The 22,612-nt window shown below is 35.4% G+C and overlaps 1 protein-coding gene across 2 annotated transcripts in view; it reads right to left on the bottom strand.

Moving 5' to 3' along the window:
* Positions 1 to 2,208: 2,208 nt before the first annotated feature.
* TOR1AIP1 (torsin 1A interacting protein 1) overlaps positions 2,209 to 22,612 on the bottom strand; it is a 39,021-nt gene continuing 18,617 nt past the window's right edge. Inside the window, exons 7-12 of one of the 2 annotated variants that reach the window (XM_087438542.1) lie at positions 21,763 to 21,819; positions 19,296 to 19,337; positions 18,687 to 18,755; positions 7,954 to 7,998; positions 7,528 to 7,584; positions 2,209 to 4,613 (exon numbers count right to left, since the gene is read on the bottom strand). In XM_087438542.1, coding sequence (XP_087294668.1) covers positions 3,826 to 4,613; positions 7,528 to 7,584; positions 7,954 to 7,998; positions 18,687 to 18,755; positions 19,296 to 19,337; positions 21,763 to 21,819 — 1,058 coding nt within the window. In that variant the 3' untranslated portion in view covers positions 2,209 to 3,825. The remainder of the gene's footprint in view (positions 4,614 to 7,527; positions 7,585 to 7,953; positions 7,999 to 18,686; positions 18,756 to 19,295; positions 19,338 to 21,762; positions 21,820 to 22,612) is intronic. The other variant, XM_087438546.1, reaches the window with a different exon arrangement.

The following is a 22,612-nucleotide window of genomic DNA, read 5'->3' as shown; positions in this document are numbered from 1 at the left end:
CTTGCTTGCACCAGAAAAGGTTCCGTTTCCCTTGCACAACTGGGATTGGTCCTCTTCCTCTTTCCTTAAGTTACTCACAGCACTACTGAACCCAGACTAAAAGTTATACAAAGCTTTATGAGTAACAGAAAAAACAAATAAAACACTGAGCAAGATGCAATTTACCTAGTTAACTAGGCAGGGCTTGCAATTTTTATTCAACAAATATTTGAGCACTCTATGTGATTACCACTGTGCATATATTGATGACACTCTCCTGCTCACAAGAGGCATATGGTAGCGGGAGTGGGCTAACTGCTGTGTTGGGGTAAGAGAGGATGAACGAGAGCATAAAGAAGGGACACCTAAACCAGTGTTTGGGGGAAGGGAATTAGGGGAGGTCCCAGTGAAGTTCTGCCTATAAAACTAATAAGGCCTTTAAGAACAAGTAAGAATTAGCAGAGAATGAAAACCGGGGAAGGGAGAGAGCAGGAAATGAGGAAGTATTCCAGAAAAGTCCAAGAATGTGCAAAAGACAAGAGTACAGTATGTAGAATGGGAGGGGTTTCTCCCAGTTTCCGCTCAGGTGACAGGCTATAATTTTCCCTACCATCCAGAAGAAGCTACCAGCAAACCAGAACTTCTCTGAATCCAGGCCAAAGCGAGAGAGATATTCAAGGCAGGGGTTTCCTCTTTTTCTAGTTGATGACAACCTTCCCAGTTTATTTTCCCAGACTCAAAACTCACATCTTCATCCCAGGTGGCTAATGCCAGTAGAATCCTCATACCATAGAATTTTACTCTATGACCTTGGTAAGGACAATATAGCAGAATAGTCCGTTATCTTTGTGCATTCAATGAGAAATGCTTCCTTGCACTGCCAACGTCAAGGTCATTTTCTGAAGACCTAAGGTCACTGGAAACTGGGTTTTACATCATTACTTTAGGCATAACTAAGGGTATGAACTATGCAAACTCTAAGTTACAGTTCTCTTCATAGAATGAAAATGAAGTTTACTTCCAATCTTTGTTTTGAGGATTGGAGGGTTAGGAAACTTCCTTAAAGATAAGAAAGTCATTTAAAAAAGGAAGCAAATCAAGTTTCTAGAAATTCTAAGACCAGTACTGCACTGTGGTTTTCCCTGGACTGATGCTCTCATCCAAAGTCACAATGTGCCTAATTTCTAGAGACCCTAGTTCCTATTTTCAAGCTGATGACTTATTAAATTTTCCCTTCCAAAGGATTATAACAACATGAACAGAAAATAGAATGTCTTAGGCAGCAATGATCTCACATACAGATGCTCTTGGGCATGCATTTTTTTTTAATTATTTTTTTCCCCCAAAGCCCCAGTAGATAGTTGTATGTCATAGCTGCACATCCTTCTAGTTGGTGTATGTGGGATGCAGCCTCAGCATGGCCGCAGAAGCAGTGCGTCGGTGCGGGCCTGGGATCCAAACCTGGGCCGCCAGTAGCAGAGCCCGCGCACTTAACCGTTAAGCCACGGGGCCGGCCCTGAGCATGCATTCTTAATGGGGGCAAAAAGTTCTTGGGGGGCATAAAAATCTTAACTCTTCATATGTATAAAGCACAAAAATATATAGTCTATAAATAGATATACAGGATATGTGTGGTATTAAAATTTCATAGGGGTAGACAATTAGAAAAAAATATGTATCTAAAAAGGTTCTTCAGCAGGGCTGGGCTGGTGGCATAGTGGTTAAGTTCGCACACGCTTCGGCGGCCCAGGGTTCACAGGTTCGGATCCCAGGCACGTACCTATGCACTGCTCATCAAGTCATGCTGTGGCAAGTATCCCACATAAAAGAGGAAGATGGGCACAGATGTTAGCCCAGGGCCAGTCTTCCTCACCAAAAAGAGGAGGATTGGCAACAGATGTTAGCTCAGGGCTAGTCTTCTTCACCAAAAAAAAAAAAAGGTTCTTTAGGGAAATGAGAATGAAAAATTTGAGAAACAGTGCTGGAGAGTCTTTTGCCAAATTGGGAATAGCTAAATTAATTCCATTTTAGTGATAATTCAAAATCCCTGGATGAAACAGAAAATCATGGCAATTATATTTCTAACCAATGTATCTGTGAATGGCTCCCATTCTTTGACCTTTGTTTCTCCTAGCAGAAGTCACTAAAATTGTTCCAGTGTAAGGAAAATTCTAGGATTAATTAAAAAAAAAGTTTATGAATTATTAAGTTTACAACACATACAGAAAATACAAACCAAGAAAGTAAATTTATTTAAATTACTAAAATAGCTTTTAAAGTCATTTACAGATCAGCTGCTACAATTATTTTTCTTGAAAGATATAAGTAACATTAATTACTTTAAAATTATTTTGGTCAGTGAAACATTTAATAAAAACATTTGCTTCTCCATATAATATATATGTATAAAATAAGCCTTCTTAAAAACTTTTGTTTTAGAATCCTCTATAAATCAGATGACCTGACTTTTGACGGTCAGGAAGGAATTACAATAAGGGGTCTAAATTTATGAATACTGGTAGTCCTAGTGGGAAGAAACTAGACCAGACTCTACTACCAGTCATGGGACCCTCAAAAGGTATATGATGAAGCCAATGACTCGCTCTAGTACTCTAAAAACAGTATTTTCATTTAAAGGTTTGTAGACAATAAAAAAACAAGGTGGATCTAGAATTTTAAGATTCTAAGAAACCAAAGCAGTTGATAGATAAGCAAGCTGTTATAGATGCAAAGTTACAACTGAAATACTATAATAGTAATGTACAGTAGTACATTTTAACATTCTTCATATAAGGTATAAAGTTTACTTTCTTTTTGGCTTGAGGCACTCAATAAAATCTATCAGGTACATAGTAAATCTTCACATTTGTTATAAGGGCGCCATTCAAGGACTTAGACTACTACAAGTGGACACGCAGAAAATTAAATCCTTCTTCAATAGTGCAAGAAAGCTGGTTAACAAATGGTTTACCAATTCCCGAAATTATATATCTTAACTCAAACAATAGCTTCAGGATATGTCCAAAATAAACTGCTCTGAATTTATCTACCCTTAAGAGTCAAATGGACAAATATACAAAACTTCATGATATACATGCTTCAAAATCCTTAGGAGAACCAAAAATTTCTTAAAGGGGAAAAAAAAACATGTGAAAAACAAATCCCAAGAGAATTCACTGAGAATGGAGTTCATATAACTAAGTTTGACTAAGTCTCAGTGGCTTAATTTAACATTTCATCTTGCAGACTTTTTTCTTCCCCTTTCCTTCCCCATTCCAAAATTTCTCTCTTTTCCCTTGCTTCCTCCTCCTGCCTTCCAAAAACAAAGGAAAAAAAATCCAAAAACACACTCAGATGACCTTTTATTACTTTCGTTCCTATAAGCAGAAGCTGACTAAGGAACTCACACCTAAATGATATAAAAGAGAACAAAATGGGAAAACCCACCGGTTGCATTTAGGGAGCTGTCCTACTAATGACTCAACAAACTCGGTGAAAAATCTAAGTTAAAAAACTGGGAAGATTCATAGGAAGAGACCTACTCCCTCCCACTGGTCATATCATAGCAATGATTCAGCACAGAATCTAAATAGATCCTCTATGGGACTGCATATAATTCATAGTCCTCAGACACCATTAACACAGATCTCATGGAAATAGAGAAATGATTCTCTCAAGTAACAGATTAGGTTGAATATATGATTTAGATGTTCCATGTTTACATAAGAACTTAACTTCCTTTAAAAAGAAACCAGTTCTTTCAAAAAGAGCTCTGAATCCGGTCTCTGGTTAGAAAGTCTGAAAAATTCTCAGAACTTGAGACATGATTTTCTCTTGTATCATCCCTTATAAGCAGTTGCCCCTTTCCAGGGCATTTTCAGGCTGCACAGGCAGGACTAAGTGAGAAATACGGCTCCAGAGCCCACTCAATTTGTCTGGGTCCATATGTTTATAGGAGTTGGGTGTGTCCGAGTTGGTGAACTTGACTTTGAGGAAATCCCTCACTTTTTCTTCAATTTCCTTTAGGCCTAGACTGGTTCCAAGTGTCTCCTCCTCCAACAACACAGTCAGGACTAAGGCTACATCTTTGAAGGCTGCATTTTCATGATCACAATACTTATAGAAGATCAAAGTGGAGCCTGCAGGCAGTGACTCGAAGCGGTGTACCACAGCTGCATTCTGGCCATTTCTGAATCCATCGCTCAGTTCCCGATCTACCTCTAGTTTGACAGCATCGCTGTCTCGAGTAGCTTTGTCTGCCCCATCAATCCGGATGGCACGGACACTACGGAAGGAAGAATAGGCATCAGCGATCTGTTCACTCAGACACCTGAGTGCTTCTTCAGCATCTCGGGCAGCAGTGAGCAGCAAGATAGCAGGCTGAGGCCGAGGTTGGGAACTATTAAGATGTTTTTCCAGGAATGTTAGGCTCCTTTTCCATAGCTTCTCATCTTGACCTTGGTACTTATCCATAAGTTGTTTCATCTGGTTCTGGAACTCCTGAACAGCAGTGGTTTCTACCTCAGGAGTACGAGTGAACCAAAAGCTCCCAGTGGCGACAGCAGCTATCAGAACAAGTGGCAAATACAACTTCATCTTGACAAAAGGTGCATTTTTGGGTTGTCCAGTGACTTCTGCTCAGGAAAAAAAAAATGACAGATACAAATATTATTTTCTTAGATTCAAGGGCAAGTGACTTTTAAAATCAATATTAATCTTTATAAACATTAGATAAAAGAGAAAGAAATTTAAAAAAGGGAGCTGATAATTTACTTTCTTAAAGATATAATTTCTCACGTTTTCAAGAAAATCTCACCCAGAGGTTTTAAAGTTATGTGTATAAGTATGCATACGTCTCTTCAATATCAAAATGATAAAAAGTCTCAGAGGAAAACGTAGAATTTAAATATATGAAATAGCATAAGCAAGTCAAAAATAATATAATTTATAAAATTTATTTCTAAATTAAAAAAATTTATTTAAAAATTTATAAAATTTATTACTACCTGCTAATATTTGGGAGGTAAACAATATTAAAAGATACTTAAAATATTTTTTAATTTAGAAACTCAGAGTTTACTTGGCTAGTTATCCAAGGTGGAATGTGTTTAAGGCATATAAAGGAATAAAGAAAAAGATGTACTATAAGTGAACATCTACCATATATGATAATAGCTAGCTGTCCTTTTAATTGCACTGATGCCTATCTTTTGTGGCATGCAAGTTAACACTGGTAGAATTTAGTCTGCAACTCATCTCTAATTATTATTGGCAATAATTATATCAATTTACTTTTATCTAGTGCTTTTCAGTTTATAAAGCACTTTCTCATATACTACTTCATTTAATCATTTAATATGTTAGCAACAGTAGTACTTCCACACCTTCTATTTATTGACTAACTGCTTTTGGATGATAATTGTACTACGGACCTTTTAGAGCAACAGTTCTCAAAGTGTGGTTGGTGGGGTACCTCGAGATCCTTTCAAGGGGAAGGTTATCCTTGAGGTTAAAGCTATTCTCATAGCACCAAGACATTATTTGACTTTTTCCACCACATTGACATTTGCATTGATGGTGCAAAAAGCCATGGTGGGAAAATGACTGATACTTTAGCATGAATCACAGGGCAGTGGCACCAAAATGTACTAGTACAGTCTTTGTATTCTTCATGGCCATTCATTCAAGGTTATCAGTTTCACTTAAGAATGTCTTTCATGAAGCAGTTAAAATTATTTATTTTATTAAAACTCAACCTTTGAGTATAAATCTTAATAGCCTATGTGAAGAAATGGAAAGTACACATAAAGCACTTCTGCTGCATAGCATAGTACAGTGGTTGTCTCCAGGAAAAGAACTTTGTGCAACTGAGTTGTAAGATGAACTAGTGCTTTTTTCATGGAATTTTTACTTGAAAGAACAAGTGACAAACTGTGGTTAGTCAGACTTGAATATGTGGCAGACATTTTTTTGAAAATGAACAAAGTGAGCCTGTTGCTTCTGGGAAAACAACTGACAATATTTGTTACCAATTATAAAATTCAAGATTTCAAGTGAAAATTAGGATTGTAGAAATATTTTATCTGCCACCATGAACTTGACAGCTCCCAATACTTAAAGACTTTTTTGTCTTGAGATTGGTGGTGATATTAACAAATGTGATCTTTTTATATTGTGTTATAAAATGTCTCAACATATGGAAGATTTACATAACTTTGTGAACCAATATTTTCCAAATGACCAGCCTATGACATTCCATTCAAAGTACAAGACCAATGGATTTTAAAGTAATAGAATACAAGTTCATTAATATGATTTCGTATTTCACATTTCAAATAACATTTAGAAACTACCACTTGTTGAGTCTGAGTTTTAGAGAGTATCAGAAGAGAATATCCACAATTATCTGAAGACAATTAAAATCCTACATATCTGTATAAAGCTGGATTTTCTGCAGATACTTGAACCAAAACAATACACTGTAACAGACCAATGCAGAAGCAGATATGAGAATCCAGCTCCATTTTATTAAGCCAGACATTAAAGAGATTAGAAAAAATATAAAGCAATTTGTCGCTCTTCTTACTAAATTATTTAAAAATAAATTTATAAATCTTTTTAAAAATCTTCCCTTTTAATTTCAAGGTAAATATGGACAGGTATAGCCCATATTAAAAACAAAGCTCTTTGGGCCGGCCCCGTGGCTTAGTGGTTAAGTGCGCATGCCCTGCTGCTGGTGGCCCGGGGTTCAGATCCTGGGCGCGCACCGACGCACCGCTTGTCTGGCCATGCTGAGGCGGCGTCCCACATACAGCAACTAGAAGGATGTGCAACTATGACATGCAACTATTTACTGGGGCTTTAGGGGAAAAAAAAAAGGAGGAGGATTGGCAATAGATGTTAGCTCAGAACTGGTCTTCCTCAGCAAAAAGAGGAGGATTAGCACAGATGTTAGCTCAGGGCTGATCTTCCTCACAAAAAATAAATAAATAAAAAAAAATATAAAGCTCTTTGGGGTACTTATTAATTTTGCTGGTGGAAAGTGGTACTGAGACCAAAAAGTCTGAGAATCTGTTATTTTCTTGGTACTCATTCAGGATAATAAACTGGCTTAGAGAATTAAAGAAATTTGCCCCAAGGCAATACAGAAGGTAAGTGATCCAATATAATTCAAATACAGGTCTGTGGACTCTAAAACCCATGGTAATCCCATTATGTCATTCTATGTGCTGTCTTTCTTTTGAGTAAGCTAGTCTTTTTGACTAGCAAATCACTCAGTTGATTTCAGTAGCTTTACTTATTAACTTTTACTTTTGGCCTTATGGACAATAACGTGAAGGAGAAAAACCAGATGTTGTTTCATATAGTTTGTCCTTAAAGAATTTCACTGCTAGTAAGATATCTACTTTTTCCTCTGAAGTGCTTAAAATACAATTCTTCACATAGCATTAAGTTATTTTGCTATCAAAAAATTTAAAAACAATTATGGATCACCAATATAAAGTGAGTTTAAACACTCACTTTATAAGACTGAATAGACAAACTTACGTTGGCTGGAGGTTGATGGAGACCAGTTTCCAAGCTCTGATTTCCGATTGCTGTCATCTAAGGATAGGAGTAATAAAGACTATCAATTTATGTTTCATAATTTAAGTATTTCCAATAGAGAAAGAAAACACAAATTCCACCAGGAGAAAATAAGGCAGAGATTAGCCAAAAACAGAAGAAAAAGCAGAACATCTGAGTGCCCATTAGACTGACAGTTCCTTGAGACACAAGACCTATTTCTTTCATAATTATTCGCGGCATGTAGTGGTCAAGTACAAAGCATGCTTAGTACGTTAGTTTTGTGAGAAAGCTTTGAAGTATTTGACCCAAATTACTTAATGGGAGTGGTGAAACTTGGGGACAAATAAGAAGATAAAGAAAATAAGCACAAGTATAATAAAAGGTAAAAGGAAACATATCATATACCATCTGAAAAACTGCCATATATTGAACTCCTGCCTGGTGATGATGCTGTAAAGAGGGGAAAAAGGACAAAATATGGATTACGGATTCCTGAGCTATCTAGATAAGGGGTTTAACATAAAACTCAATCTATTTTTTTAATTAATGTCTTAATAGTTTATAACATGGTGAAATTTCAGTTGTACATTATTCTTTGTCAGTCACCATATAAATGCCCTCCCTTCACCCCTTGTGCCCACCCGTAAACCCCCTTGTCCCTGGTAACCACCGAACAGTTCTCTCCGTCCTGGTGTTTGTCTTTCTCTCCTTGGCTTATTTCGCTTAACATAATACGCTCCAAGTCCATCCATGTTGTTGCAAAAGGGACAATTTTGTCTTTTTTAATGGCTGAGTAGTATTCCATTGTATATATATACCACATCTTTATCCACTCATCAGTCGAGGGACACGGGTTGCTTCCACTTCTTGGCTATAGTGATTAATGCTGCAATGAACACAGGGGTGCATAAGTCTCTTTGGATTGTTGATTTCAGGTTCGTTGGATACATACCCAATAGTGGATAGCTGGATCATAAGGTATTTCTAATTTTAATTTTTTGAGGAATCTCCATACTGTTTTCCATAGAGGTTGCACCAGTTTGCACTCCCACCAGCAGTGAATCAGGGTTCCCGTTTCTCCATAACCTCTTCAACATGTGTTGTTTTTGGTCTTGGTGATTATAGCCATTCTAATGGGTGTAAAGTGATATCTTAGTGTAGTTTTGATTTGCATTTCCCTGATGATTAGTAGTGTTGAACATCTTTTCATATGCCTCCTGGCCATCTGCATATCTTCCTTGGGAAATTATCTGTTCACATCCTCTGCCCATTTTTTGATCGGGTTGTTTTGTTTTTTTGTTGTTCAGTTGTGTGAGTTCTTTATATATTATGGAGATTAACCCCTTGTCAGATATATGATTTGCAAATATCTTCTACCAGCTGGTGGGTTGTCTATTCATTTTGATCCTGGTTTCACTTGTCTTGTAGAAGCTCTTTAACCTGATGAAGTCCCACTTGTTTACTTTTTCTTTTGTTTCCCTTGTCTGAGTAGACATGGAATCTGAAGAGATCCCTTTATGACCAATGTCAAAGAGTGTACTGCCTATATTTTCTTCCAGGAGTTTTATAGTTTCAGGTATCACCTTCAGGTCTTTGATCCATTTTGAGTTAATTTTTGTGTATGGCGAAAGAAGATGGTCTACTTTCATTCTTTTGCATGTGGCTGTCCCGTTTTCCCAACACCATTTATTGAAGAGACTTTCTTTTCTTCATTGTATGTTCTTAGCTCCTTTGTCAAAGATTAGCTATTGTAGATGTGTGGTTTTATTTCTGGGCTCTCAATTCTGTTCCATTGATCTGTGTGCCTGTTTTGTACTAGTACCATGCTGTTTTGATTACTATCGCTTTGTAGTATGTTTTGAAGTGAGGGATTGTGATGCCTCCAGCTTTGTCCTCTTTTCTCAGGATTGCTTTGGCTGTTAAGGGTCTTTTGTTGCCCCATATGAACTTTAGTATTCTTTGTTCTATTTCCGTGAAGAATGTCATTGGGATTCTGATTGGGATTGCATTGAATCTGTAGATTGCTTTAGGTATTACGGACATTTTAACTATGTTTATTCTTCCAATCCATGTGCATAGAGTATCTTTCCATTTCTTTATGCCATCATTGATTTCTTTCAATAATGTCTTATAGTTTTCATTGTATAGGTCTTTCACCTCCTCGATTAAATTTATTCCTAGATATTTTATTCTTCTTGTTGCGATTGTAAAATGGGATTATCTTTTTGAGTTCTCTTTCTGTTAGTTCGGTATTAGCACGTGGAAATGCAACTGATTTTTGTAAGCTGATTTTGTACCCTGCAACTTTGCTGTAGCTGTTGATTATTTCTAATAGTTTTCTGATGGATTCTTTAGGGTTTTCTATATATAGAATCATGTCGTCTGCAAATATGAGTTTCACTTCTTCACTGCCTATTTGGATTCCTTTTATTTCTTTTTCTTGCCTAATTGCTGTAGCCAAGATCTTCAGTACTGTCTTGAATAAGAGTGGCAAGAGTGGGCACCCTTGTCTTGTTCCTGTTCTCAGAGGAATGGCTTTCAGTTTTTCCCCATTGAGTATGATGTTGGCTGTGGGTTTGTCATATATGGCCTTTATTATGTTGAGGTGCTTTCCTTCTATACCCATTTTGCTGAGAGTTTTTATCATAAATGGATGCTGGATCTTGTCAAATGCCTTCTCTGCATCTATTGAGATGGTTTTTACTCCTCATTTTGTTAACATGGTATATCACGTTGACTGATTTGTGGATGTTGAACCATCCTTGTGTCCCTGGTATAAATCCCACTTGGTCATGGCGTATGACCTTTTTAACATATTGCTGTATTCAGTCTGCCAACATTTTGGTGATGATTTTTGCATCTATATTCATCAGCGATATTGGCCTGTAGTTTGTCTTCTTTGTATTGTCCTTGTCTGGCTTTGGTATCAGGGTGATGTTGGCATTGTAGAATGTGTCAGCAAGTGTTCCATCTTCTTCAATTTTTTGGAATAGTTTGAAGAGGACAGGTACTAAATCTTCTTTGAATGTTTGGTGAAATTCATTCAATTTTATCAAAGAAGCCATCTGGTCCTGGACTTTTATTTTTTGGAGAGGGTTTCAATTTCTTTACTTGTGAGTGGTCTATTCAGATTCTCTATTTCTTCTTGGTTCAGTTTTGGGAGGTTGTGTGAGTCTAAGAATTTATCCATTTCTTCTAGATTGTCCAATTTGTTGGCATATAGTTAGTTTTTCACAGTGTTTTCTTATAATCTTTTTTTTTTATTTTTTATTTTTTATAATTTTATTTATTTATTTATTTTTTCCCCCAAAGCCCCAGTAGATAGTTGTACGTCGTAGCTGCACATCCTTCTAGTTGCTGTATGTGGGACGCGGCCTCAGCATGGCCGGAGAAGCGGTGCGTCGGTGCGCGCCCGGGATCCGAACCCGGGCTGCCAGCAGCGGAGCGCGCGCACTTAACCGCTAAGCCATGGCGCCGGCCCTCTTATAATCCTTTCTGTTTCTATGATATCGGTTGTAATTTCTCCTCTTTCATTTCTTTTTTTTTTTTTTTTTTAAAGATTTTATTTATTTTATTTCTTTCCCCCCAAAGCCCCAGTGGATAGTTGTATGTCGTAGCTGCACATCCTTCTAGTTGCTGTATGCGGGACTCGGCCTCAGGATGAACGGAGAAGCGGTGCCTCGATGCGCACCCGGGATCCGAACCCGGGCCACCAGCATCGCAGCGCGCGCACTTAACCACCAAGCCACAGGGCCGGCCCTCCTCTTTCATTTCTAATTTTATTTATTTGAGCCTTCTCTTTTTTCTTAGTGAGTCTGGCTAAGGGTTTGTCAATTTTGTTTATCTTCTCAAAGAACCAACTCTTTGTTTCATTGATCCTTTCTATTGTTTTTTGGTTTCAATTTCATTTATTTCTGCTGTGACTTTTATTATGTCCCTCCTTCTGCTGACTTTGGGCTTTGTTCTTCTTTGTGTAGTTCTGTTAGGTGTAGTTTAAGGTTGCTTATTTGGGCTTTTTCTTGTTTGTTAAGGTGGGCCTGTATCGCTATGAGTTTCTATCTCAGGATTGCCTTTGCTGCATCCCATATGAGTTGGTAGGGCGTATTTTCATTTGTCTCCAGATATTTTTTGATTTCTCCTTTAATTTCATCAATGATCCATTGGTTGTTCAGTAGCATGTTGTTTAGTCTCCACATATTTGTCACTTTCCCGGTTATTTTCTTCCAGTTGATTTCTAGTTTCATAGCATTATGATCAGAAAAGATGCTTGCTACGATTTCAATCTTCTTAAATTTATAGAGGCTTGCCTTGTTTCCCAACATATGGTCCATCCTTAAGAATGCTGCACGCGCACTTGAGAATGTGTAATCTGCTGCTTTTGGATGGACTGCTCTGTTTATGTCTATTAAGTCCATCTCGTCTGGTTTTTCATTTAAGTCCACTATTTCCTTATTGACTTTTTATCTGGATGATCTATCCATTGACGTAAGTGGGGTGTTATGATCCCGTACTATTATTGTGTTGTTGTTAATATCTCCTTTTAGGTTTGTTAATAGTTGCTTTATATACTTTGGTGCTCCTGTGTTGGGTGCATATATATGTATATTTGATATGTCTTCTTGGTGGAGTGTCCCTTTTATCATTATATACTGCCCCATTTTGTCTCTCATTACCTGTTTTATTTTGAAGTCTACTTTGTCTGATATGAGTATGGCAACACCTGCTTTCTTTTGTTTGCCATTAGCTTGGAGTATTGTCTTCCACCCTTTCACTCGGAGCTTGTGTTTGTCTTTCGAGTTGAGATCTGTTTCCTGGAGGCAGCATATTGTTGGGTCTTGCTTTTTAATCCATCCCGCCACTCTGTGTCTTTTGATTGGAGAACTCAATCCATTTACATTTAGAGTGATTATTGATATATGAGGGCTTAATGTTGCTATTTTTTTGTTCATTTTCTGGTTCTTTTGCAATTTCCTTTGTTTCTCGTCTCATGTGTTTCCGACTACCAATTCAGTTTGGTAGTTCTGTATGATGATTCTTTTAGTTTTCTCTTTATTTATTGTATGTGACTCTGTTCTGATTATTTGTTTAGTGGTTACCATGAAGTTTGTATAAAAAATCTCATGGATGAGATAGTCCGTTATCTGATGACCTCTTATTTCCTTAGACTAAGTCAATTTGATCCCTTTCCTCTTCCCCTTCTAACTTATTGTTGGCACAACTTATTCCATCTTGTGTTGTGAGTGTGTGTTTAAAGTGATGAGGTTATATTTATTTTTGGTGTATAAAACTCAATCTTAATCCTATTTTCTACCTCAACTTGATTCAAATATTTCTTCTGGTGCTTCTAGCCATTTCAAATACCAGTAATACAAATTACTTTAAAAAAAACTTTTCACCATTTCTGTTAATAGACAAGTAATTCTGTTTTAGATTTGTGGTTAAACAATAGATTTCAAAAATAATTTTCTCACAACTCCATCAAATCTCTACTTCCATCATTACTTTAGAAAACCAATTAAAAACTATCCCAACTCTTTCCTTTTTCCCCAAATCCTTCTTGGCATGGCTGCAGATTTTAATATCTAAGGGTTTTCAGAAGGTGGAGAGGCTGAGTTACTCATTTGTATGACCTACATTTACCAGTAATGCCATATATCACTTGCCTGGAGTTCTATAACTTTTTTATACAAAAGGACCTTTCTGGTGTTTACCAATAGCCTTCATTTGAGAAACATTGGACTAAATTGGAGGAATACAATTAGCACTGCTAAGATACAGAAATAGCCTTATTTTTGGTCATATGACAAGAAACCTCAAATGAAAAAAAAGGACATCAACCTTAACTCTAAAGGCATGTTGTTTTACAATTACTAATTTAGCCTAGGAAACTACATCATTTAGGAGCTTCTAAGTTAGGTCTCCAAAGTTACAACTGTTATTACTTAAAAAAAAATCCATCAGACAATGTTTATCTTGAATAACTCTTTCCATGATTGCAAAGATCAAATGAGATAATACTATATGAAAATGCTATACTATAATGATATTAATGATGAAAAATAGATAGCTATTATGTAACATATGTAATATTTATATATCTCATAGAACATAAAATTAAGAAAACAAAATTAACACAAACAAAATTAAGAAAACAATCCCATTCACAACTGCATCAAAAAGAATAAATACTTAGGAACAAATTTAACCAAGGAGGTGAAACACTTGTACACTGAAAACTATAAAAAAACTGATGAAAGAAATTAAAGCAGATACAAATAAATGGAAAGTTGTTCATGGATTGGAGAATATTCTTAAAATGTCCATACTACCCAAAGCAATCTACAGATTCAGGGCAATACCTATCAAAATTCCAATGGTATTTTTTACAGAAATAGAAAACAATGCTAAAATTCATATAGAACCACAAAAGATCCCAAATAGCCAAAGCAATTTTGAATAAGAGGAACAAAGCTAGAGGCATCACACTTCCTGATTTCAAAATAGATTACAAAGCTAGAGTAATCAAAACAGTATGGTACTGACATAAAAACAGACATATAGACCAACAGAAGATAATAGAGAGTCCAGAAACAAACACACGCAGATATGGTCAACTGATCTTCGACAAGGGTGCCAAGACTACACCATGGGGAAAGGATAGTCTCTTCAATAGATGGTGCTGGGAAAACTGGTTATCCACACGTAAAAGAATAAAACTGGACCCTAATCTTATACCATATACAAAAATCAACTCAAAATGGATTAAAGACTTAAACATAAGAACAGAAACCATAAAACTCCCAGAAGAAACATACGGAAAAAGCTTCTTGACATTGGCCTTGGCAATGATTCCTTGGATATGACACCAAAAGCACAGGCAACAAAAGCAAAAATAGACCATGGGATTATGTCAAACTAAGAAGCACAATGAAATATGTGATCGGGATTGTGTCAAACTACAAAAGCACAATGAAATATGCGATTGAAATTATAATGAGATATCACCTCACACCTATTAGAATGGCTATTATCAAAAAAACACAAAAGAGCGAGGTATGTGGATAGAATGTGGAGAAAAGGGAACCCCTGTACACTGTTGGTGGGAATATAAACTGGTACAGTCACTAGGGAAACAGTACGGAGGCTTCTCAAAAAATTAAAAATGGAACTACCATATGAACTAGCAATCCCACTTTTGGATATATATCTAAACAAATTGAAATTAGCATCTTGAAGAGAAATCTGAACGCCCATATTCACTGCAGTAATATTCACAATAGCCAAGACATGAAAGCAACCTAAATATCGATTGATGGAGAAATGGATAAAGAAAACGTGGTGTATATATACATACAATGGAATATTAATCAGCCTTAATAAAGACAGAAATCCTGCCATTTGCAACAACATGGAGGACATTATATTAAGTGAAATAAGCCACACACAGATGGACAAATATTCATGATACTGCTTATGTGAGGAATCTAAAATAGTCAAATTCATAGAAGTAGAGAGTAGAATGGTGGTTGCCAGGGGCTGAGGGAGGGGAAAACGAGAAGATATTAGTCAAAGGGTACAAAGTTTCAGTTATACAAGATGAATAAGTCCTAAAGATCTACTGTAGAGCATAGCACCTATAGTTAACAATACTGTATTGTATATTTAAAACTTTGCTAAGAGGGTAGATCTTATTTTAAGGGTTCTCGTCACACATACAAAAAAAAATAATAAACAGAGGGTGGGAGGAAACTTTTGGAGGTGATAGATACGTTCACAGCATAGACTGTGGTGATGGTTTCATAGGTGTATACTTATCTCCAAACTCATCAAGTTGTATACATTAAATACATAAGTTGTACATATTAAATGTATGTCAATCATACCTCAATAAAACGGCTTTAAAAAACCATATGAGGATGGCAAGTGAAAGAGCATATGAAACATAGTCTTATTTTTTTATTTAGAAAAAAGAATCCATCAAGATAATGTTTATCTTGAATACCTTACTTCATGGTTACAAAGATCAAATGAGATAATATATGAAAAGCTGTTAAGTGCTCTTTTATGATGATTTTAATGATGAAGATCAGCTAAATAACAGTTATTAATATAACATATATAATTTTATATAATTCATAGAGCACAAACTTAGCAGGGTATATACTGCTGAGGCAGGGCATTGTTTAAACGTAATCTCTATCCTTCTTATTAAAAATATTATTAGAGACAGTAACAAAAATCCCTAAAAAAAAAGATCTTTTTAAAAGCTAAAGCTCAAGTTTCCCAGTCTGAAGAGTATGGTAACAATCAATCACTCTATAAAAGTCAAGAGCAGAGGACACAAATCTTTCATAGTTATTATTACTGGTTATTACACAATAGATTGTTAATAATAAATAAGCATTAATAATTACTTGTGGTATTTAGACTTAAAAAACTGTGTTCACATATTTAGGCTCAGGAGAATGACCAAGTTATAGGCACTATTATCTCTACTTCACAGGTTAAGATCACTCAGTAAGCAGAAGAGCTGGAACTGGAACCCAAGAGCTCTAACTCCAAACTCTCCTCTTTTCTCTACACCACTTTTAGAGACAGGTTCCAAAGCATGTATATTAATGAGGCGTGGACTCAGAGGTCGGACCTCTCCATAAACATTCTTCCCTAGTCTCACTGTTTTAGCACCTGGGAAACAGGAAAAACAAGAGAGTGGTTCTATCTTCCCCAAAAGGTTAGGATACACGCAGAAACCTGAACTGGGACTTGTCTACCCAGGGAAATGGTATTAACACGGGGTGACAATAAGGATCTAAAGTCCCAGGTTCTTGAAAACCTAAATCTAAAAATAATTTTTTTTCTCACTGAAGCAGGCAGAAATGTACAGTTAAGACAATGAGATATGAAATTTGGAATGCTAAGGAAAAATTTTTTTTAATGATCTTGGATTGAAGAAGAATCTATAAGGCTGTTTGAAAATCACTGCAGTCTACTTTCATTGAAAATATTTCCTTCCTGTTCATCATTCTTATCTTAAAGTCCTCATGTGGTTAAAGGTTTAAAAAATTCTGTTATCTGCACCTTAATGTGCAAATTTCTGGTATATAATTTCTATATAACTCTCAAAGCCCTATATATATAGTTGATGGCTATCATCAGTATACAACCATTTAAGCAATAATATACTAACTTAAGAAAAAGTAGGAATGCAAATAGATAAAATACTAAAAATTAGCTATTACTTTAGCAACTAAAAAGATCTATTTCTACATTCTAATCAGATCTTCAATATAACTATTTTCCCTTCTGCATTGCATTTGTACAATGTCTTATTAGAGAAAATAAAAATTATGCAAACGTTTTTTGATAACAATGTGTACTACACTTCACTTATCAAGAAGTAATTTATCTGATATTAATTACTCAGAATATATAGTTAAGAACTAAGAAATAACATAAGAAGTCTTCAGAGACTCATCAAGTTGTGTACGTACTTAAACTCACGCACAGTCATAGTACACATACTTTTTTTTTTTTTTTTTTTTTTGGTGAGGAGATCAGCCCTGAGCTAACATCCGCCAATCCTCCTCTTTTTTTGCTGAGGAAGATGGCCCTGGGCTAACATCTGTGCCCATCTTCCTCCACTTTATATGGGACGCCGCCACAGCATGGGTTGCCAAGGAGTGCGTCGGTGCGCGCCCAGGATCCGAACCAGCGAACCCCAGGCCGCCGCAGCGGAGCACGCGCACTCAACCGCTTGCGCCACCAGGCCGGCCCCATAGTACACATACTTAAATTCACAAATTTTTACTTCCAAGAGTATCTCTCACATCTTCAAAGTAAGTTTTAATTTTTGATATTGGTTATAAACATAATCCTAATAAGCTGAATAATTAATATGTAGTTTCCTAACTATAACAGGTCAGGAAGAGCAAACTATAAGAGGAAATGACCTTCGAATAGCAGGTACATACTCACAGCAATAAAAAATGACAGCCAACAACAAGGCAAGGGCAAAAAGCTATTTCAGTTTTAGACAGCTGAAGAACTATGTGCGGTACAACTTCACTGCTGGGAAAAAATGAATTATGATCATTACTTCTTTATTGATGGAAAAACAAAGTCACAGAGGTTATCTTGTCCAATTAGTTAGTCATTTCATAAGCAAGAGATATATGATGGGGATTTTTATTATATTATCTAAATAAAAGTAAGGGGATACCTGATGACCTTGAGATCTACTGTGGTTAGATGAGTAAAGAAGGGACAGACGTTAAGGGTCACTTAGGGCATGGATTTTTTTTTTATACTGTTAAGGTTTAATGTGGACACACTGCTACAGAAATTATGACAGACACTGAATTCAAAGTATGATTGTTTCATCACATCTATTTATGGTATTTCTTAAATTCTGTCACATTTAATCTATCCTAAACCTAAACACAAAAATACAATTTGTGGATTTCAGCTTTTATTACTTAAAATAATGGGTACGCAGAGCTGCTCTAAATGGGTATTTATATACAAGTAAACAAAGTCTGCTAAAAATAAAACACAGGTATTGTCAAAAGAATAGAATTTCATTATCATGTACAAATTGTACTGCTGCTAGACAGAACTGACAACTTGTCAAGTCTAGTCTCATTATCCACTGGTTTTCTCAGACCATTATCTACACTTTACACCCAGTCCATCGCCTACCAGTCTAAGCAGATGGAAACAACTAAACTAGTAATCATAGCTGTCCTTTATTAATGAAACCACAAATAACCTAAATGCTTATCTGAACAACTAAATATTTTTGTAAAATAATAATCAAGAAAATCAGCAAATAAGGGGCCGGCCTGGTGGCATAGCAGTTAGGTTTGCACACTCCACTTCGGTGGCCTGGGGTTCGCCGGTTCAGATCCTGGGCACAGACCTCCTCACTGCTCATCAAGCCATGCTGAGGCAGCATCCCACATAGAAAAGCTACAACTCTATAACTATGATACATAACTATGTACTAGGGATTTGGGGAGAAAAAAGAAAAAGAGGAAGACTGGCAATAGATGTTAGCGCAGGGCCAATCTTCCCCAAAAAACAAAAAAAAAAACCAGCAAAAAAATTATTTCAATAACAGTAGAGATTTATCAACTTACTTTGCATCCTTGTCCTTATTCTCGGGGTTGGTTCCACCCATTCCTGAGGGTTTTTTTGATATCCCGAGCCTGAAGCAAATACATAAATCAAGATATCATTTCACATACTTTGAAAATGTATACCATACTCCAGCGTTACAAGGTAAATTTATGAGAAAGGCAAAACAAAGACAGGGAGGAAAACAACAAAAGCAATAGGTTCAGAAATAAAAGACAATGTCAAAGGATCACATCGATGAGGATGAACCGCTTCCCACAGCAAAACAGGCAGCAAATAAATACATAATCACCTAACAGACAAAACCATGTACAAGTCCTTTGCTCTGGTCCATGAGAATGACTGGGTTCAATAAAACTTGAATTTGGTTTCAATGTTATTTATAAAGAAAAAGTTAACCATTTACTCTTGCAAATAAATTACTTTTGGTAAAAATAGTTCTGAACACGTTTCCACATCACAGAGTAATTATTACATATAGTACCAATGTGTGGTGGATTAAAAGGCAAAGAAGGTAAAATGACCTAAGATCCTATTCAAACTTTTTGCTGCAGAATAAGACAGGGTTAGAATTGGTTGACTGATAAAAGAACAGATAATCAACCACTTACTTAGCACTGTAGATTGCTTATCAAGAGCTGTGAAGTCTCGATCTGAAACAGAAAACAGAGATAAGCTCATAGAATACTTGGAAATAAAAACAATGACGATGTTGCATAGACATTTTACTTGCTTACTATGGACACTAAAAACCAAAAGTAAGAATAAAAACACTTTTCATTCATCAGCCCCAAACATATAAAATATATATATATTTCCCCCCTTTTCTAAACTTCAAAATGTTCAGGAATTGCATAATAAGTCAGCTTTAGGATCAATACCATCAAAATAATGGCTAAATGTATTGAATGTCTATCAGGTATAAGTATAATTTTACTTAATTCTCACACTTTATGTGGTAGATATTATTATTCTTATTTTCAAAATAAGGAAACTGAAATTGATAATTTACCCAAAATCACACACCTAAAAGTAGCAGGGCTGAGATACAAACCCAGGCAGTCCATATATAACGGTATATACTAATATATAAGCAAATTTACGGACATTGCAAAGTAGTTATGCAATGAAAGATGCTACTTCAAGTTTTGGAAAGGTATTTAAGGATAACTGTAAAATGATACAATGAGGTAATTAGAAAATGATATTACAGGGGCCGGCCCGGTGGCGCAAGCGGTTAAGTGCATGCGCTCTGCTGTGGTGGCCCGGGGTTCGCCGGTTCGGATCCTGGGTGCACACCGACGCACCGCTTGTCAAGCCATGCTGTGGTGGCGTCCCATATAACGTAGAGGAAGATGGGCATGGATGTTGGCCCAGGGCCAATCTTCCACAGCAAAAAAGAGGAGGATTGGCAGATGTTAGCTCAGGGCCGATCTTCCTCACACACACACACACACACACAAAATAAAAATTAAAAAAAAATAAAATAAAATAAAAAAAAAGAAAATGATATTATATACAATTATAACAAGGTGAATTTCCAAATCTGCCCTGAAGAAACGAATTACTTTTAACCATTGATACAAGTATCAACGTAAATTTATTTTCAATTTTATTTTTTCTATATACAAATGTAATATATGCTAGCTGTAAAAGAAAGGCATCATTCTACAAATGTGTAACTTAAAATTCATAAACATCTATTAAATGCCTACTGTGTGCAAAACATTACACGTAGGAATTCCACGGTGAATAAGACAGACGGATATATATTCTTAGATTTATTTTCAGTCTATACTAACAAAATACTTGTTAAAAAAGTAGACACGTTTTTTATATTGTCTTTCATCAATTCTAAGAAATACTTTTTAAAAAACACTTCTGAATTAGGGCTGTATCTTATAATCAATGGTATGTCACAGTTCAACCGCATAGTTTTTCTTCCCCCGTGATACATAAAATCAATGGTATCTTAGGTTCAAGGAAATATATCTTGATCACTTAATCAGTAGCATACAAAGAACTTTCATAACGAAAAGTATTTCATTGCATGAGTGTACCATAATTTATATAGGCAGATACATTTAAGAGCTTCCAAAGATCAAAGATTTAGAATAACAAATGGCAAACATATAAGATGATTAATTTTCCACAAATGATTTATTTTTGTGTTTGAGCAGCTTTTGAAATATAGATATATAGTGGAATTCTATGAACACAGTGATTATAAAACCAATTTCCAAAGACTTTTTCTTTAAAAATAGTCTCATATCTTAAAAAAGGTGATGTGGAAGGAAAAATAATGTCCTTGAAGATTTTACATACAAGCATATTTTCGGTTAATTAATAATTAGCTCAAATTCTGGGACCTGATTTGAAAATAGAAAAAGAAAAAATACTATCATTTCTGCTTAACCTACGAAATACACATCCATTGTAGATAATCTGCAAAATACAGGAAAAAAATAAAAGGAAAAATGTCACCAATGATTCTACCATCCTTAACAAATTTGTTGTTAGCATTTTAGTAATTACTTTCTAATCCTTTTTTGTGTGTTATATTTTCTCAACATTTTATTATGAAAATTTTCAAAACTGTAAGCAAGCCTGTAAGACTTACATACCCACCACCTAGCTTACCATTAACTTTTTACTATACCCGGTTTATCACTTATTTAATCATCCTTCCAAACTTTTGCAATAGAGTTGAAATCATACTGCATATAAAATTTTATATCCTTATTAGAATATGTCCATATAAGTAGGCTCAAACTATTACATCAATTAATTAAACTAAAAACCATCAACAAATTTATATGGCAAACAAGGATATTCAAACAAATCACAGAAAGCAGTAGTTTTTTGCTTTTTAAATTCTATTTCAAGGTTTGGTACAGAGATGATGAATTCAAGAAGCAAATTCAAGATGCAGGATGAGTTTTTTTAGCATTCACTATACCTCTTTTTCAACATTTACATTAAACTGCAAAAGAGGATCTTCAAAAACAACAATAGCATTTGACCATGCACACAAGTAGTCTTTTAAGAGCGCAACAAGGTAAACATGGTTTTACTTACTTTGTGATAACTGCCAACGTGATTCTGAACATTGACTTGATGATCTGGTGGTTTGATCTAAAAAATAAAAAAGACATATAGTACAATATAAAGCATATTTAACTTTTTAAATACACATTTTACAAGAGAACAATGAGTAATCAAAAGAGCAAAAGTATTCAGATAAACCCAGGGAATTCAACACTTGGGTGCATAATTTATTTTAAAAAATAGCTTCCAAAGAGTCAGGCTGTATCTAAAAATTTAACTAATTAATTACCCGTCTTTTCCCTAACCACTTTTTAAAGAAAAAAACATATAAGGTATAGAACACAACATGAGATAAGGGAGATAATGAAACCTTTGAGTTGGGGAAAATTTTGAAAGTTTATAATAATGGATCTTCTTGAAATCATTAATACCCATTTTTGCCTTAAATTTTTCTTGCAAGTGGTCAATATATTATCTATTTTAGTCTACTCTTCATAAAAACTTTTTTCATATAAAAGTGGAATTTATAACTAAATCTGTTTAAAAGAGATCAGATGGCTGTTTTGGAAACAGAAGCATTTGACACATTCAAGTGTGGTGCCTAAACATTTTTGTTAGTGTACTCTTATTACTAAAAAAATTTTAAGCATCAATCTCCAAAACATATTTCTTTCTAATATTATATACATGCATTAACTAATGTGTTATGTATATTATAAAACAGACAAAAATAGACATTGTTAAATGATGAAATAAAAAAATATATACATGACATTCTAATATTTTCTTCCTGCATTCCAATCAATCTTCTTGTGACTCTTCAGTGATCTCTGGCCCAGAAGATAATCTAGGAAGATCAGTATTCTTCTTAATATGCCTC

This window comes from Ceratotherium simum, chromosome 2, assembly GCF_057802395.1.
Source record: "Ceratotherium simum simum isolate JZ-2026a chromosome 2, ASM5780239v1, whole genome shotgun sequence".
NCBI classification, from domain to species: Eukaryota; Metazoa; Chordata; class Mammalia; order Perissodactyla; family Rhinocerotidae; genus Ceratotherium; species Ceratotherium simum.
The sequence above is the reverse complement of the archived record's forward strand: the minus strand, read 5'-3'. Positions and strand labels throughout refer to the sequence as shown.